The sequence below is a fragment of the Nerophis ophidion genome, linkage group LG23, assembly GCF_033978795.1.
Source record: "Nerophis ophidion isolate RoL-2023_Sa linkage group LG23, RoL_Noph_v1.0, whole genome shotgun sequence".
NCBI classification, from domain to species: domain Eukaryota; kingdom Metazoa; phylum Chordata; class Actinopteri; order Syngnathiformes; family Syngnathidae; genus Nerophis; species Nerophis ophidion.
The window spans coordinates 23,573,588-23,593,312 of NC_084633.1; the positions used below are offsets into that span (position 1 = coordinate 23,573,588).

Below are 19,725 nucleotides of genomic sequence, written 5' to 3' on the forward strand. Positions count from 1 at the left end.
AAAATCAGTTTATATTCTCTACTGCTCAATAGTGTTACCATATCTGAGTTACTGTGTAGAAATATGGGGACATAATTACAAAAGTACACTTCATTCATTAACTGTGTTACAAAAAAGATCAGTTAGAATAATACATCATGTTGGATATAGAGAACATTCAAACACTTTAATCATTGAATCGAAAATACTGAAATTCCACGACATAGTGAATTTGCAAACAGCTAAAATTATACACAAACCAAACTATAACTTGCTAGCCAAGAATGTACAAAAAATATTCTCAAAAAAAAGAGGAGGAAAATAATCTTAGAGAAAAATGTAATTGAAAACATTTGTATGCACGTACAACACTTAAGACCTTCAGTATATCAGGATGTGGAATTAAATGATGGAATGGATTAAGCAAAGCAATCAAACAATGTACTAATATCATCCACTTCAAGAAACTCTTCAAACCTAAAGTGTTTACAAAGTAGAAAGAAAAAGAACCATGATAATAAACATTCTGAATGTATTTCATCCATCCATTCATTTTCTAGATGTTCTTACTCATCTCACCATATGAAATGGAACTTACTTCACTGAGAGTTATTTATTTATTTTTATTGTGATTACTTATGGAGTATATTGTCAATAAATTGAGAAATAGAAGTGAACAACAGTTTTAGCAACAGTTATGTAAAAGAAAAGGGGTAGGATTTAAAGGGGAACATTATCCCAATTTCAAAAGGGTTAAAAACAATAAAAATCAGTTCCCAGTGGCTTGTTGTATTTTTGGAAGTTTTTTTTCTCGGTCTCGGAATATCCCTAAAAAAAGCTTTAAAGTGCTTGATTTTCGCTATTTGCGATGCGACTATCCATTTCCCTGTGACGTCATACAGTGCTGCCAATGTAAATAAACAATGGGAATACCACAGCAAGATATAGCGACATTAGCTCGGATTCAAACTCGGATTTCAGCGAATTAAGCGATTCAACAGATTACGCATGTATTGAAACAGATGGTTGGAGTATGAAAGTATTGAAGAAGAAACTGGAGCTATTGAGCGAATAGCTATTGACGCTATTCATAGCCATAGCATGGCCGAATAGCTGCGTTAGCATCGCCGGTAAAATGTGCGGACCAAACGCTCAGGACTTTCGCATCTTGTGACGCTGGAGCAACTTAAATCCGTCGATTGGCAAGTGATTTTTTCGCATTAAATGTGGGTGGAAGGAAACGTAATATAGTTGCAAATGTCTCTCCAGGTTATCCATACATCTCTGTGCCATGTCTGCTTTAGCACCCCTGGTAAATAGCATGTTAGCGTTGATTAGCGTAGCATGTTAGCATCGATTAGCTGGCAGTCAACATCAACAAAACTCACCTTTGTGATTTCGTTGACTATCATTGCAAATGCATCTGCAGGTTATCCATACATCTCTGTGCCATGTCTGTCTTCACACCGCCGGTAAATAGCATGTTAGCGTTGATTAGCGTAGCATGTTAGCATCGATTAGCTGGCAGTCAACATCAACAAAACTCACCTTTGTGATTTCGTTGACTATCATTGCAAATGCATCTGCAGGTTATCCATACATCTCCGTGCCATGTCTGTCTTCGCACCGCCGGTAAATAGCATGTTAGCGTTGATTAGCGTAGCATGTTAGCATCGATTAGCTGGCAGTCACGCCGCGACCAAATATGTCTGATTAGCACATAAGTCAACATCAACAAAACTCCCCTTTGTGATTTAGTTGACTTTATCGTTTCAAATGCATCTGCAGGTTATCCATACATCTCTGTGCCATGTCTGTTATCGCCGGTAAAATTTGCAGACACTCTGGCACATTCAATGGGGGTCTGGCGGCAGACACTATCGCATCTTCGGGCCAGTGGTGCAACTTGAATCCCTCCCTGTTAGTGTTGTTACACCCTCCGACAACACACCGGCGAGGCATGATGTCTCCAAGGTTCCAAAAAATAGTCGAAAAAACGGAAAATAACAGAGCTGAGACCCAAAGTTTACAATGTGTTGAAAATGAAAATGGCGGCTGTGTTACCTCGGCGACGTCACATTCTGATGTCATCACCTCCAGAGCGATGAACAGAAAGGCGTTTAATTCGCCAAAATTCACCCATTTAGAGTTCGGAAATCGGTTAAAAAAATATATGGTCTTTTTTCTGCACCATCAAGGTATATATTGACGCTTACATAGGTCTACTGATAATGTTCCCCTTTAATAAGCTCTGATTATTCCTACTCCTTTTCCAACATGTTGAAAAGACAAACTGGAAATTTTGAAGTAACATGTTGGATGCTTGCATGTTCCAAATAAACTCAAACTCAACTCAACTAATACTTGGTTGGCCTTTTTTGGATGGTTATAGAGGACCTCCCATTGGCTCCATTGCAAGTGGACTTTTATTTACATTTATGAGTTAGAATTAGGGCTGGGCGATATATGTAATATACTCCATATATCGTGGGTTTGTCTCTGTGCGATATAGAAAATGACTATATTGTTAGTATTGGAGTATAGATTCTCACGCAGTTGCTTTTAGCTGCGGGCATTACACTACATCCTCTTCTCACTCCTTGTCTCTCCTTCTCACAGAGACATAAAACAACCGCACCTTCTCACATACGTCACATACTGTCGCGCGTGCAACGTCATACGCTCTCGCAGAGCAGACAGGTAGCGGCATGGTAAGGTTAGCTGTGGTGCTAACGGTGTGGTGCGAGTGGTAATACGTGAGAAAGAAGGTGCTAATCTGGTAACAAATGAAGGAAAATTTAATTCCAAAGAAAAACAGCAGGGAGTCCATCGTCTGGCGGTGGTTTGGCTTCAAGCGGGAAGATGTTGAACAGACAACCATAATATGTCAAGTATGCGGCAAACGCGTTGCTCCAAAAAGTAGCAGCACTGCTAATGTGTAGCATCAATTTAAAATAATGAGGAGTGCTTGGAAATCTGCATGTCAACATCTCAGTTTGGTGCCACACCCGCAAAATGCCCAAGCAAACTGTGGAGAGGCGGAGCCGGCAGTCCGACAGCGAGGCAGGGCACACCCGTTGCAAGATGGCAGCGAGGAGGCTTAGACGGCGAGCAAGCAGCAAGGCGGAACGCGCCAAGATTGACGTCGCAAATATTATCAGGTGAGTAGATCGCCCAGCTGGGCACGATTAAACAATCCTGTCGCATTGTGTCAAAGGGCGGCAGCCGTGGTCGTGAGGGGAAGAGGCGAAGAGAAGTGAAGGAGCTTGAGGGAATCTGACGCTGAGCGCGAGAGACTGAGAGCGTAAGGAAGAAGACGACGCACAAAGCTGAAAAGCCGGGGCGGACGAGCGGATCCTCCTCTTCCTTTTTTATGTGAGGGGGCTGCTGGACATCTGTTGGGTCAATAAGTCAATACAATTAAGAGAGAATAGAAATAGTTTTGGACTGACACTGTTAACGTGTTAATGAGTTCTTTTGTGTGTTGTGTTAAAAGTGTGTAGTTAATAAAAACACAAGAAAGACTTCCTTTTGTCCCTGCCTCTAAAATGACTTCAAAAGTGGTACAGTGAGTAAAAGAAACAGGCTAGGAAATTTGAGGGGGGGCAATTTGAAAAGTCCTTCTAAGAACTAATCAGCATTGATCAAGGCGTTCTTAATTCATAATCTAACCATGAAGTGCTTTGACAGGCTGGTCAAAGGTCACATCACCTCTACCCAACCCCCCTTCACTTTGCATATCCAAGTGTTTCACCAAGGATAATAATAATAAGACTAATAATGGATTAGATTTATGCAGCGCTTTTACTCAAAGCGCTTCACAGAGAAGTGAGAATCCAGCATTCACTCACTCCATGTTCACACGAGGTGGTGGTAAGGGATGCCATAACCACCGCAGTACACCTGTCCCCGCAACACCTGGGGGAAAAAAATGACCACATTGGTCCAGATGCTGTTTGTGGAATTCAGTTTGGACTACAATACCATAATCCCACAGCTCCTGATCAACAAAATGGACTCACTAGGACTGAAACACCCCTGCAAAACTAAATAAAGGACTTTTTAATTATTTGTACGGAGAGGCAATAACAGATCAGACACCATTATGCTGAGCACAGCCTCTCCACAGGGCTGTGTGCTCAGCCCCTTACTTGTTACATCCTGATGACCCATGACTGTTGTGCTCAGTACAACACAAACCACTTAGTTAGGTATGTGGAAGACACAACAGTGGTGGGTCTCATACATGACGACAAGGAGAAGCACTACAGAGAGGAGGTGGAACTTTTTGTTGACGGGCAGCAGCAGGGTTTCTACAAGTACCAGCAAATATAATGTTTCTGTCTATTAATTAATGCCATTTTTAATACCACTTCAAAAAATCAATGCCCATGTCCAACCACATATAATTATACTTAGTTTAAAACACCCTGTCTTAAGCATAGAGTGCAAAAACACATGTTTCCCGGCTGTGTTTTGTATGGTACTCAATTGTAATACACTTTTCCACCAGTTGTGGCAGTATTGACAACCTCAAACAAACAGAAGAAGTCATAGAGAAGTTCTGACAAAAGTGGTGAAACTGTTTTTTATGTGCACTTTAAATTTGTCGGCAATTTAGCTAAGAAACGTATTAACTATTAGTTGATGTATTTTAGCAGAACATGATTGTATCCAGTATATGGGTCAAATGCAGAGGACATATTTCGCCACACCTAGTAGGTGTGTGACAATCATTGCTACTTTAACGTTAAATATATATATATATGTGTTTATATATATATATTTATGTGTGTTTATATATATATATATATATATATATATATATATAAACACACAAATATATATATATAAACACACATATATATATATATATATATATATATATATATATATATATATATATATATATATATGTGTATTTATATATATATATTTATGTGTGTTTATATATATATATGTATATATATATATATATAAACACACATAAATATATATATATATAAACACATATATATATATATATATATATATATGTGTTTATATATATATATTTATGTGTGTTTATATATATATATTTATGTGTGTTTTTATATATATATATATATATATATATATATATATATATATATATATATATATATAAAGCACTATAAGAGCACTGACACACTTCTGCCAAAAGATTTGGGAAACAAAGCAGTGGCCCCAAAAATTGACCCCCCTCCCTAAGAAAGAGAAATCAAGGCAGTGCCAAAATTACAGAACCATCAGCCTCATTTGTCACGCTAGCAAAGTAATGCCAGTTACAGTTGAGTTTAGAATAGTTTTGTTGTCTTCACAAGTCTCCCGCTCTCTTGTTTTTTTTCCTCTTATCCGGCCGATCCTATTTGGGCACACGGAAACAACCGGAAAGAACCAAAGTATAAACTGTATAAACCAAGGGTGTCAAACGTACTGCCCGCGGGCCGGATTAGGCCCATGAATAGGTTTTATCCGGCCCGCGGAATGAGTTTGCTAAACATAAAAATGAGCCGAAATTTTTTAATGAAAGAAACGGCTGTTCTGAATGCGTCCACTAGATGTCACAATAAAAATTCTGTGTATCTTTGTAGATCAGGGGTCGGCAACCCGCTCTCGCATGCTGGTTCTTTGATCACTCTGATGTGGCTAAGCTGTGTACTTGCCGACCCTCAAAATTTTTCCCGGAGGTTGTCCGGATTGCACTACCTTTCCCAGAAATATCCCTGGGCTAACATTCTCCGGTTTACACCCGCATAATTGTTTTGAGGGCGTGTCATGGTGACAATGCTTTTAACGATCTTTAAAACATTTCGTCGCGCCCGCCTTCACGCCATGCTATCTGCGTGCCGGCAGGTCACATGTAGCATGTGACCCCTGATAGCACACATCATCGACTGCAAGGCATACTTGGTCAACAGCCACACAGGTTACACTGATGGTTGTGGTATAAATAACTTTAACACTCTTACTAATATGCGCCACACTGTGAACCCACACCAAACAAAAATGACAAACACATTTCGGGAGAACAGCCGCACTGTAACACAACATGAACACAACAGAACTAATACCCAGAATCTTATGCATCACTGACTCTTCCGGGTGGATTATACCCTACTTACCAACCTTGAGGCCTCCAATTTCGGGAGGTGGGGGGCGTGGTTGGGGGGCGGGGTGTGGTTAAGAGTCAACTATTTAATATATATATATATATATATATATATATATATATATATATATATATGTATATATATATATATACATACATAAATATATAAAAAATACTTGATGTGGAGAGGGGCGTGACGCATGCGTTCCCTGCGGGTGGGGTATGTGCAGGGGCCGGCCACGAAGCGGCAACAGGTGAGTGGATACCTCAGCTGGAATGAGTTATCTAATCACCAGTTCCTTTATTTGGCAGCCCTGGAGACCATGAGGGAGGAAGGAGGCAGAGAGCTGCACAGCAGGACGAGAACTGTTGTGTGGGAGCTGAAAAGCAGAAGTCCAACTGTTGTGTGGAAAAGGAAAATAAAACTGTGTGAAACTCTGAAGCTGGCAGTGGTGATCCTGTCAGTGGTGTCAGAGAGAAGAAGTCTAGCAAAGCTCCTAGAATGTAGAATATATGTAGAATAAATGTATATTTTTCATATATGTAATATATTATATATATTATTTTTTATTATAATTGTTTATTGTGAGTGAACTGTGGAGCTGAATTTCTCCCGGGGATCAATAAAGTACATTCTATTCTATGTACAGTAGATTGCAGTATTGCCTGTTTAAGAGTGTCACAACATTGCTTTACGGCAGACGAACAGCTTTACGGTAGACGAAAACGTGACTGCTGTTGTGGTGTGTTATTACCGCGCTAGGAAGACGTTAATGAAACTGCCTAACAATAAACCCACATAAGAAACCAAGAACTCGCCCTCCATCATTCTGCAGTTATAACATCATTGGACAGACACGATCTTTATAGTGTGGGAAAGTGGACGTGAAAACAGGCTGTCGACGCGGAGGGGGCGTGGCTTCCAGCTCCGCCTGAATTTGTCCTGGGAGGTTTTCGGGAGAGGCGCTGAATTTCGGGGGCCTCCCGGAAAATCCGAGAGGGTTGGCAAGTATGGATTATGTCCCCCCCCCCCTGTGCGTCGGTTGAGGTAGGCGGGGTTGGGGGGGGTGTATAATCTACCCGGAACAGTCAGTGATGCATAGTATTCTGGGTATTTGTTTGGTTGTGTTCATGTTGTGTTACACTGCAGATGTTCTCCGGATGTCATTCTTCTTTGGTGTGGGTTCACAGTGTGGCGCATATTAGTAAGAGTGTTAAAGTTGTTTAAACGGGTACCGTCGGTGTGACCTGGATGGCTGTTGAACAAGTATGCACTGCAGACACATCAACATGCGACTGGGCCGGTAAGCTGTTAGCACAGGTTTTAGGGGCCATTAAAGATACCACCATCATAGCATGCCCTTATTATTGTTGTCAGCGTGAAAACCAGCCGACATTCACGAGAATAGATGCTCTGAAATTCAACAGTCTCCCGGGAGAATTAGGAGGGTTGGCTAGTGTGATGCCGTCAAGCGGCATTCATATAAATCTTGCAGGTCGCACTAACGTTACATTTTCATATTAAGGTGCGGGCCGCGTGTCTGAGACCTCTGGTTTATACAAAACACAAAGCAAAAAAAAAAACTCTGTTTGCAGTGTTATTTCATTTAAAATTCCAAATGATTTTTGTGGCTCCCATTGTTTTTTTTATTTTGTAAAGGGGTCAAAATGGGACTTTGAGTGGTAAAGGTTGCCGACCCCTGTTGTAAATGATGCTACATATGGGGAAAAAACAAACAAACACAATGTTAATGCAGCAGTCGAGGAAAATTAGCAGACTACATAAATAACATCCTGTAATTTGATGTTGATATTTTATTATCTTGATAGATTGAGAATAAACACCAATAAGTGGACTGATGAACATGATCAAATAATTTATTCAGAAAGTATAAATAACGACTAGAGATGTCCGATAATGGCTTTTTTGCCGATATCCGATATTCCGATATTGTCCAACTCTTAATTACCCATTCCGATATCAACCGATACCGATATATACAGTTGTGGAATTAACACATTATTATGCCTAATTTTGTTGTGAAATCTGAAGTTGTCTCTGTTTTTAAGTTATTGTGCCGTGATTTTACCAGTCCGGCCCACTTGGGAGTAGACTTTTCTCCATGTGGCCCCCCAACTAAAATGAGTTTGACACCCGTGGTATGAACAAAACAAATACAACATGTGTTACATGAAAATGACAGTGAACTGATCTAATAACATCTAAATAAGAAGTCCTGCACATCATACTGTAAATGACTTTCTCGGGTTGCATTGTATACCAGTATTAGTATAGTACCGCGATACTAATGAATCATATTTGGTACGATACCGCCTCGAAAAAGTACCGGTCCCCCCTTGTCCCCCGTCGTCATGCCGTGTCATTGCTGGTTTACGGGCAGAGGAGCATGTTCGGCAGCGCACACACACACAGCACTTACAAGCAGACACAGTGTGTAAACAGAGAAAGGAGAATGGACGCATTTTGGTCTAAAACTAACAAAGGTAAAGTTATAACTGTAACACCCTGAGGAAGAGGTGCTTTAAGACATTGCAAGCTAGCTAGCAGCTAAAGCCCATTCTGCAGTCGACAATATTTTAGCTACTTCTAAATCACTAATCGTCGCCTCCATGGCGACAAATAAAGTAAGTTTCTTACAAGTATTATCATCACTGCAGGATGAGGAATAGCTAAACATGCTTTACTACACACTGTAGGAAGATACAATAGCTCACCAGAGTCACAATGTAAACAAAGGATCACCACCTTATCGTGGTGGGGCACTTTGCATGTCTCCATGACCCCTAGAGCTATGTCGGCTGGAGTCTTGTACTCCTGGCAGGGTTACCCAAGTCGAACAGGTCGAAGGGTAGAGGCCAGACTAAGAGTGATCCCGAAGACCTCAACGATGGAGCAGGCAGAAGATGGTAGCAGCGAGAAGCACCACAATGGCTGTAAAAGTGGATGAAGGCTAAGGGAGCACACCCCGACAGAAAAGCAAGCTGGTGGCGGCAAGCTTTGAGGCGGTTTCCCAAAAACCTGGATTCCGGCAGCTTCCTGCAGCTGTAAGAAGATGCCGGTCGTCTAGGGTCTCCCTTGCCACTGGAACGATCTTCTTACAATCAAGGTAGTGGCGTTGGGAAAAGCGCACCCTTCATGCTACTCTAAAAACCATCATTGCGCAGGTATCTTCTTTACCTGAGTCTCCGACCCCAAAAGTCTGACGGCGATGGAGCGTCCAGTAACGGGGGCAGGTTTGAATGAGCTGGAAGCTCTTAGCTGGAACTCTGCACGTCAGCGGCACAGGACAACGGTCGTTAGCAGCCGGGATTGAGTGGCAGCTGTTTCCGGCAGACTCCTGTGCGTCTGAGCAGCCCCTATTTAGGGACCGCACTGCTCACCCCAATTGGGGAAAAGCCTAGAAAAGGTGGCCTAAAGATTGCCCACTCAACACAGTACCCGGGCAGGAAACCGCACCTGTCGGGACATTCCATTACGCGGTCGAAATACAAAGATTATACCATTTAGAATTGCAGCATGGAACATAAGGACACTCCTGGATGCCAGTCCGGACAGACCACAGCGCAGAACAGCACTTGTTGCCAGCGAGCTAAAGCCCTACAATGTGGATGTGGCAGCACTCAGTGAGACCCGATTCCTCGAGGAAGGCTCACTCAATGAAGTAGGAGAGGGTTATACATTCTTTTGGAAAGGATACCCCATGGGCGGACCACACCTTCACGGAGTTGGTTTTGCAATCAAGAACAGCCTTCTGCTCAAGCTCACAGAATCACCAGTGGGTGTCAGTGAAAGGCTCATGACTCTTCGCATCTCCCTTGCAAAATCCAGACATGTCACTTTGCTAAGTGCCTATGCACCAACTCTGCCATCCAATGATGAAGAGAAGGATTGCTTCTACCAGGCACTCGATGACATCTTCAGTCACATCCCGAGGAGTGACAAAATCATGCTTCTTGGTGATTTCAATGCAAGAGTCGGAAAGAACACGCAAAACTGGAATGGTGTGACAGGCGCCCACGGCATTGGAAAAGTCAACCCCAGTGGCAGGAGACTCCTTAGTCTCTGTGCGGAACACAATCTTACCATCACAAACACCATCTTCCAACAAAAGAATAAATATAAGGCATCCTGGATGCATCCCAGGTCCAAACACTGGCACCTGATCGACTTTGCGTTCGTGAAGAGGGCTGACCTCAAGGACGTGCTCATTACAAGAGCTATGCGAGGGGCAGACTGCTGGACCGACCACCGCATGATTCTGACAAAGGTCAGAATGCATGTTCGGCCCCTAACACGTCACGGTGCACCTAAGAGGAAAACACTCAACTGTGCCAGACTCTCCAGCAGCGACACCCGTGACAACTTCCGTCGCTCCCTAGCTGAGAAGCTGGCAGACATTGAGCCGCTGATCACCCCAGAGTCTGGGATGGATGAGAAGTGGACCTCCCTATCCACCATCCTCTTTGACACTGCAGCCCAAGTCATTGGTTTCAAAGCTAAGAAACACCAGGACTGGTTTGACCAGAATGCTGGAGAGATCTCCACCCTCCTGTACAGAATGCACAAGGCACACAGAGCTACCCTGAACAACCCACAATCCCAATTCCATAAAAGGCAATGGCAAGCCCTTCGTTCTGAGGCCCAAACAACTCTCAGAAAACTGAAAGATGATTGGTGGATCTCAAAAGCCAATGAAATCCAGTCTCACGCTGATAGAAATGATATGCACAGTTTCTATGATGCAGTGAAAACCATCTACGGCCCCAGAAACTGCTCCCTGGCACCTGTTAGATCTGCTGATGGAACATCTTTAATCAAGGATCAGGCTATGATAGTGGAGCGGTGGGCTGAGCATTTTAACACCGTGCTCAACCAGCCTACCCCAGTGGACCCAACTGTCCTTGCAGAGCTCCCTGAACATCCTAGCTTGCCAGATCTCGACCTCCCCCCAACCTTCAAAGAAATCCTGCATGCAGTCAAAACCCTGAAAAACAATAAATCCCCTGGACCTGACAAGGTAGGAGGCTACCTCTGTACACGGACACTGCATCTCTACATTTCAGAGGTGTGGAGACGAGAGTGTGTCCCGCAACAGTGGAAAGATACCAACATTGTGACCCTCTACAAGAACAAAGGAGACAAATCCATCTGCTCCAATAGTAGGGGTATCTCTCTGTTGGCCATTGCTGGAAAGGTCCTTGCCAAGGTCATGCTCCGCAGACTCATCCCCGCAATATCAGAACGGGTCACCCCAGAGTCGCAGTGTGGTTTTCGGAAGGACAGGGGGAGAGTTCACATGATCTTTGTGACACGTCAGCTCCAAGAGAAATGCCGGGTGCAGCACAAGGACTTGTTCATTGCCTTTGTCGACCTTTCAAAGGCATTTGACACAGTAAACAGGGACCTACTGTGGCAAGTCCTGAAGAGATTTGGGTGTCCACCCAAGTTTCTCACTATCCTTGCACAGTTCCATTCTGGGATGATGGCCCGAGTGGTAGTGGGAAGACACCGCTCAGATCCCTTTGGTGTGAAAACCGGAGTGAGGCAGGGCTGTGTGCTGGCTCCAGTTCTCTTCAATATCTTCCTCGTCTGTGTCACAACACTGCTACGTAGGGGGATGGAGGAGCAGGCTGGAGTTACCATAGACTTCAGGCTTGATGGTAACCTGTTTAACATCAGGAGGCTACAGGCAACTACCAAGCGGACCTCAGAGACCATCATATAGCTGCAATACGCCGATGACTGTGCCCTGGTTGCCCATACACCACAGGCTCTGCAAAACATCCTCTCGGCAGTTGTAACTGCATATACCAGAATGGGACTGACGATCAACACCCAGAAGACAGAGGTACTCTGTCAGTCTAGTGCTGACCTCCCACAAAGCCCCACAATAACCCTCACAGCAGCAGGGCAACAGCTGCTCACGGTGCCCACCTTTAAATACCTGGGGAGCATAATGTCTGACACCTGCTCAATGGATGACGAGATCCAGAACCGCCTCAAGCAAGCATCAGCATCTTTTGGTCGTCTAAGGAGAAGGGTTTTTCAGAACAGCAACCTCAAACTCCACAGGCAGCTGCAGTGTGGAGTCCATCATGACCCGACATCAACTCAGGTGGTTGGGGCATGTCATCCGAATGCCCAGCCATAGACTCCCACGCAAAATCCTCTATGGTCAGTTGCACCTAGGCCAACGCAGTGCTGGTGGGCAGAAGAAGCGGTTCAAAGACCAAATGAAGACCACACTGAAGAGATGCCAGATCAACCCCTCTTCACTGGAGGAACTTGCTTCCTGCCGAGACCTCTGGCGCTCCCACTCCTCACAGGGAGTGGATTATATAGAGGAACAGCGCACACAACACCGTGCAGCAAAGCGTGCGAAGAGGCATACTTGCCGAGCCACCTCTGCTCCCCCCAGCACCTCCTTCACATGCCCGGTCTGTAACCGCATCTGTGGATCCAGGAACCGGACTGTTCAAACATCAGCAGACTCACAAATAAAAGAAGATGGTCATCATCGAATCGATGGACAACCATAAGCAAGCCACCAAGTACAGGAATGTATCTCGTCGATACTATGATTACATCGATATTTATCATCACAAAATCTTCTTTAGTTTTTTTATTTCATATTATATTTATAAAGTCAGGAAATATGTCCCTGGACACATGAGGACTTTGAATATGACCAATGTATGATCCTGTAACTACTTGGTATCGGATTGATACACTAATTCGTGGTATCATCCAAAACTGATGTAAAGTATCAAGCAACAGAAGAATAAGTGATTATTACATTTTAACAGAGGTGTAGATAAAACATGTTAAGATATAAAGCAAGCAGACATTGACAGTAAATGAACAAGTAGATTAATAATTAATTTTCTACCACTTGTCCTTAATAATTTTGACAAAATAATAGAATTTAATAGACACAATATGTTACTGCATATGTCAGCAGATTAAATTAGGAGCCTTTGTTTGTTTACTTACTACTAAAAGGCAAGTTGTCTAGTATGTTCACTATTTTATTTAAGGACAAACTTGCATAATAAACATATGTTTAATGTACCCTAAGATTTTGTGTTAAAATAAAGCCAGTAATGCATTTTTTTGAGGTGCCCTTTATTTAGAAAAGTATCAAAAAGTACCGAAAATAATCAACATACATTTTGGTATAGATTCCAGACTTTCCATACATAAATAATAAAACCAGACCAGATTCAATGTTACACTGCTTCAAAAAAAGTCTACACGCCACTGACATAAACCTCTAATAAATAGTGTGTGGCTAAACGGTCTCGTTTTTATGAATCAATCAATCAACGTTTACTTTTTTAGCCCTAAATCACGAGTGTCTCAAAGGGCTGCACAAAGAGATCCCACATGATCACATATAATTAGTGCTGCAGCTATCCATTATCTTAGTAATCAACTAATCCATTGATTTATTTGCTCAATTAATCGAGTAATAAAAAAACACACATTATAGCCTCAAAGCTTCTTTGAGGGAAAATAGTTGAAATACAAAATGATATTTCTGGTAATTTTGTCTGTATACATACTGTATACCGTATTTCCTTGAATTTCCGCCGGGGCGCTAATTAATTTGAAACATCTTCTCACTACTGCGCTTATCAAAAGGGATGCGGTAAAAGTAAGCATGCGCTAATTATTTTAAAACCTCTTCTCCTTCCGGCACTTACCAAAGGCATGCAGTAAAAATTTGAGTGTGATGTAAGCTTGGACCTTAAATCTTACTGAATAGCTCTTAATCTTCTTCCCTTTATGCGATTTAAAATTACAGGTATTGAAATCAGCCTCCTCCATTTTCAAAATGATGACAGGGGAAGTGTCACTCGTGACGTCACGAGTTTGACCAGGCGGTAATACTATCCATCCATCCATCCATTTTCTACCGCTTATTCCCTTTTGGGGTTGCGGGGGGCGCTGGCGCCTATCTCAGCTACAATCGGGCGGAAGGCGGGGTACACCCTGGACAAGTCGCCACCTCATCGCAGGGCCAACACAGATAGACAGACAACATTCACCCTCACATTCACACACTAGGGCCAATTTAGTGTTGCCAATCAACCTATCCCCAGGTGCATGTCTTTGGAGGTGGGAGGGGCCTATCCCCAGGTGCATGTCTTTGGAAGTGGGAGGAAGCCGGAGTACCCGGAGGGAACCCACGCATTCATGGGGAGAACATGCAAACTCCACATAGAAAGATCCCGAGCCTGGATTTGAACCCAGGACTGCAGGACCTTTGTATTGTGAGGCAGACGCACTAACCCCTCTCCCACCGTGAAGCCCGCGGTAATACTAAGCATGCGCTAATTATTTTGCCAAGCGAGTTTGACCCGGCAGTAATTCAAGGCAGGCACATACTATATGCCCTGTGGCAATTCAAGGAAATACGGTAATTGTAAGCATTTGACAATGATGATGTTGAATAGTTGAAAAGTTTACATTAACTTTGACTATCTAGTGAATTGGAATTGGCTCTCTAGACTGTTTCATCTGAGAATGTATATGTATTTGTCTGTGGAAACATCGAGTGTTCTGAATTTGTGCACGTCTGTAGACAATAACCAATTAAAAGGTTCTGCCTCTCAACCATCAAACTGTACCGTCATTTAAAATTATTAGAGGGGAACTGCACTTAAGCATTCTAAAGTAACATCAAATTTAGAATTAGTTGATTAACAAAATATACCCAGTAGTCTTTTTATTTCATTTCCTTTAAACATGCTGGGTTTTTTTTTTTTCTAAATTTGACATGTAATAATATCTGTGGAATAATAAGAACAACAAAAACATATTCTGTAAGCTTCTTAATATTTACAGGTTACAAATTGAGAGGCAATGTATTTAAAAGTATAAGACATTTAAAAAGGTACGAGTTGGAGGCACTGCATCATCCCCACGAGACAATTTACTTTCTTATACACAATATGTTTAGGGAATAGTGTTAATAATCAAATATAAAGTTAGTAAAGATGTGAGAGTAAGAAGTCAACAAACCTTTTATGTGTAACACAACTTGATGTTTCTTGAAAACAGCGTCCAGTAGTTGATTGTCCTCCTCTTTTCTTTTAGAAAGTTCCTCCTCACACTTTGCTCACGTTCTTTCGCACATTTTCACACAATCACAACACTTTACACTCACATTTGATTTCTACTTAGCGAAGTGTTGATAACGTCCGCGTTTCTTTGTTAGCAGCTAACACGCTAAGCTAACAAGCTAAGCAAACTAGCACGTGACGCTTCTCAGCTTTATAGTCCTGACTAGCAAAGCAACGCAAAGATTCTCGCAGACTGAGACGTTCTACCCTGAAATAAATAATTAAATATGTCTCTTTACGACATAAATATTTACATCATAGCGAACAAATAACAACACTAACTTATTAGCGTCCGCCTTCACTTCTTTGTCCTTCTTCCATGTGCTTTTACGACAGTTGGCACACTTGACGTCACGAGACAGCGCTGCTCTGCTCTCGCGAGATGTTTCGTGCTTTAAAAAAAAGCTTTAAAAAAGCGATATAATAAATTGTATTATCTAGTAGTCTTATATTATGTATTGTTATATTTTTCAGAAATATGTTAAAATATTATAGCACTATAAGAACTCTTAACGTTAAAAAATAGACTTTATGTGAAATATAACCCCTTAATTACGACATGATGCCAGCAAAAAAGTGACTTGCAGTATCTTCTAAATTATTGACACATATTTTCTGCTTTATAGTTGCTGCATCGATATTGGAAAAATTAAAAAAATATAATACAACCTATTACTTTTGACTTGATGCAATACCTTTTAAAACCTGGAATCAGCCCATAACTAAACATTATGGCACTTAACATAAAGTGATGTGGAAAATATTTACTTACTGACACATCTTTTCTGGAATAAAAACAACCTAAATCTCAGTTATTTTAATGAAATAAATCATATTGAAGTTCATTACGTTTTTTTCAATACTCCAAATTACTTTTTGGCAAGCGTTACATTTTGAAGTCTTTTAAAAGGGAATTTCAACAAGTATTGAATGTACTTTATTATGATGCAAAACTCTCCCAAGTGTGATCCAGTAAAGCAGAATAGATGTCAGTCACAAGACTTCAGGTGTTTTTTCCCTCTTTGATCATTTGCACAATACAAGGGCGTCATCTACTGTACAAAGAATGTTATAACATGTAATAATACAACATTTCTATTTTTGTTTGTCGTCAGACATTCAGTCGTTGTCGTTCTCAAAAACATATGCAAGTATTTTGCGTCATGTTTGCTGAGGTAACAATGAATGGATGTATAGTGAGCAGACAACATGTGGACACAGCATATGTGGCGCCATTCTTCTTCTCTTATTGTGTTTACACACACAATTATACATGATATGTACATATACAAGTGTCTTTTATTACTAATAATTAGTTCAAGTTCAAGTTTATTGTTCTTCGGTCAATGGTCAACAAAGCAAACAAACAGTTGTACATTCATAGATTGAAAATAAAAAGTTGTACATTCAGAGATTGAAAATTAAAAATGTTACAGACCGAAAGGGTTTAGGCTGAAGTTAAACACTTATTGTGCCTAACCCTGTAAACAATTTCAAGTACAAAATAAACTTCGGAAAATTACAAAATGTCCTTTGCACAACTTATTATAAACAACATTATAAACAACATGAACGTAGTTCAATTTTATACACAGTACAGGCATGTGAAATATCCCTGTGTACATATAAGACCTTCGCACTAATTATGTATACAATATATACAAACAATTGTACTTCTATTATTATTTATATCTCATGTTTAATTTTTAATTAACATTCATCATAGTATTAACTACAATGTTAATTCAAGAGTGATATATTTTTTCAAGACATTGGTCTTAAAGTGTTTTTTCAATGTGTGAATGGAACTGGAACATTTGAAGGAATCATCCAAGCTGTTCCACAGTTGAACTCCTCTAACAGAAACACATCTACTTTTTAAGCTCATTCTTATTTTGGCTTTCTGAAAGCTGAACCTCTGAGGTCATAGGGATTCTCTCTGGGTTTAAATCTCACTTGTAGACTCCCAGGCAGCATGTGGTTATGAGCTTTGAAAGCCACAATAGTAGTATTGAGGTCAACAAGATGGTGCAGTTTTAATGTTTTTAATTGAATGAACAGAGCATTGGTATGGTCATGATAATTCGCATAAGTTACAATTCTAATCGCTTTCTTTTGAAGTAAAAATATAGAGTTGATGTTTGATTTGTAATTGTTACCCCAGATTTCAACACAATAATTAAGATATGGGAGTATGAAAGAATTATATAACATGATAAGAGCCTTTTGATTCACAGAGTTTTTAATTTTATGTAACATAGCAATATTTTTTGCCATCTTTGTCTTAAGTATATTTATGTACAGTTTCCAATTTAATTTATCATCTATATAGATTCCCAAAAATGTTATTGAATACACCCTTTCTATCTCCATATCATCAATTCTTATATGACGCTGTATGTTATTTTTCCTATTTCCAAAAATTATATATTTAGTTTTATTTAGGTTGATTGATAGTTTATTGCCATCAAACCATTGCTTTAGTATGTGGAGTTCGATCTTTACAGTCTCTAGGAGTTGGTCAAGGTCTTGCCCAGAATAATACAGACTTGTATCATCAGCAAAAAGAATACAGTTGAGTTTTTTAAGGATTTTAGAAATATCATTAATATATAGTAAAAACAATTTTGGTCCCAGTACAGAACCTTGGGGTACTCCATGTGTTATGATCTTTTAGTCTGAATCTACATTGTTCATATACACATACTGCTCTCTGCCACCAAGATAACTTTTCAACCAATCATGAGCAAGACCTCTGACACCATACCTCTGCATTTTGTTTAAAAGCAATGTGTGATCGATGGTGTCAAAGGCCTTGCTCAGGTCAATAAAAACACCAACAGCAAAGTCCCTCTTATCAATTGCAGTGGTTACCTCCTCAACTACTTCCATCACTGCCATGGAAGTGGACCTGTTAGATCGAAAACTGTATTGGTGTTCACTTAGCAAGTGATGCTTATCAATAAAACTGTCAAGTCTTGACACAAGGCGTGGACGGCGTGGCGCAGTGGAAGAGTGGCCGTGCGCAATCCGAGGGTCCCTGGTTCAAATCCCACCTAGAACCAACCTCGTTGTGTCCTGAGCGAGACACTTCACCCTTGCTCCTGATGGGTGCTGGTTGGCGCCTTGCATGGCAGCTCCCTCCATCAGTGTGTGAATGTGTGTGTGAATGGGTGAATGTGGAAGTAGTGTCAAAGCGCTTTGAGTACCTTGAGGTAGAAAGTGCTATACAAGTACAACCCATTTATCATTTTATTTATTTAAATAATTTTTCAAGGACTTTTGGAAAATTGTGAGAGTAAAGAAATAGGCCTATAGTTTGTGAACTGATGCTTATCTCCACTTTTAAAAATGGAATGACTTTTGCCGTTTTCATTTTCTTTGGGAAGACACCTTTTATAAAAGAAATATTGCAAATATAAGTGAAGGGAACAGCCTATAAAATCAACAACTACCTTGATCAGAGAAAAGTCCAAGTCACAGCAGTCTGTTGACTTCTTGTTTTCCTGAGAATTTACAATTGTTTTGATTTCACTTTCATTTACGGGGGGAAATAAAAAAACGATTCAAAAGTTTTGAATGGTTTGTTCATTATATTTTGCACTGTTTTCAGGTTGTACAATTTCATTGCTAGATTAGGTCCAACATTTACAAAAAAGTTGTTAAAAAGCATCAGTTATCCCTTTAGGGTCATTTATAGTTTGATTATTTTCTATAAAATAGCTAGGATGTTCCTTATGTGGTCATGTCTTTTTTTTTAATGATACCATTTAAAACTTTCCACGTACCCTGGATGCTATTTTGATGTTGTTCTAATAGGTTACAGTAATATGTTCGCTTGCAGTGCTTTATTATTTGTGTTGACTTATTTTTGTACGTTTTATATTTGTGTTCAGTTTCTTTGGTTCTGTACTTTAAATGTCTTCTGTAAAGATAATTTTTCTTTTGCAAGACTTCAGTATTCCTCTTGTGATCCACGGTTTGTCTTTAACGGTGCTGTCTTTAATGACACGTTTTTTATTTGGACAGTGCTTATCGTACAGTTTTATGAAAACATTAAGAAAAGTTTCATATGCCTCATCAGGGTCTGTGGAGGTATAAACCTCCCTCCATAACTCAGACTTGAATGCTGCCATAGTTTCGTGTTTGATGTCTAATAAATCTATATTGGACAGCTTTTTTATCTTTTCTCCTATCAAAGAAATTGTGGAAAATGCTGAATACAGGTAGATGATCACTTATGTCATTAAATAGTAATCCTGCTGTTATTTGATTCTCCGGTTGATCGGTGAAAATGTTATCGATCAGTGTGGCAAATGATGAATAATCATATTATTGTTGTTCTCTTACACCTCCAAAGTGTATACACACACAATTATACATGATATGTACATACACAAGTGTCTTTATTACTAATAATCATATTATTGTTGTTCTCTTACACCTCCAAAGTGTATACACACACA

The 19,725-nt window shown here is 40.6% G+C and overlaps 1 protein-coding gene across 1 annotated transcript in view; it reads right to left on the reverse strand.

Moving 5' to 3' along the window:
* Positions 1–15,518, reverse strand: part of LOC133541802 (golgin subfamily A member 6-like protein 25) — a 245,703-nt gene extending 230,185 nt beyond the window's left edge. Inside the window, exons 1-3 of the mRNA XM_061885401.1 lie at positions 15,514–15,518; positions 15,389–15,467; positions 15,159–15,249 (exon numbers count right to left, since the gene is read on the reverse strand). Coding sequence (XP_061741385.1) covers positions 15,159–15,249; positions 15,389–15,467; positions 15,514–15,518 — 175 coding nt within the window. The remainder of the gene's footprint in view (positions 1–15,158; positions 15,250–15,388; positions 15,468–15,513) is intronic.
* Between the last annotated feature and the right edge of the window lie 4,207 nt (positions 15,519–19,725).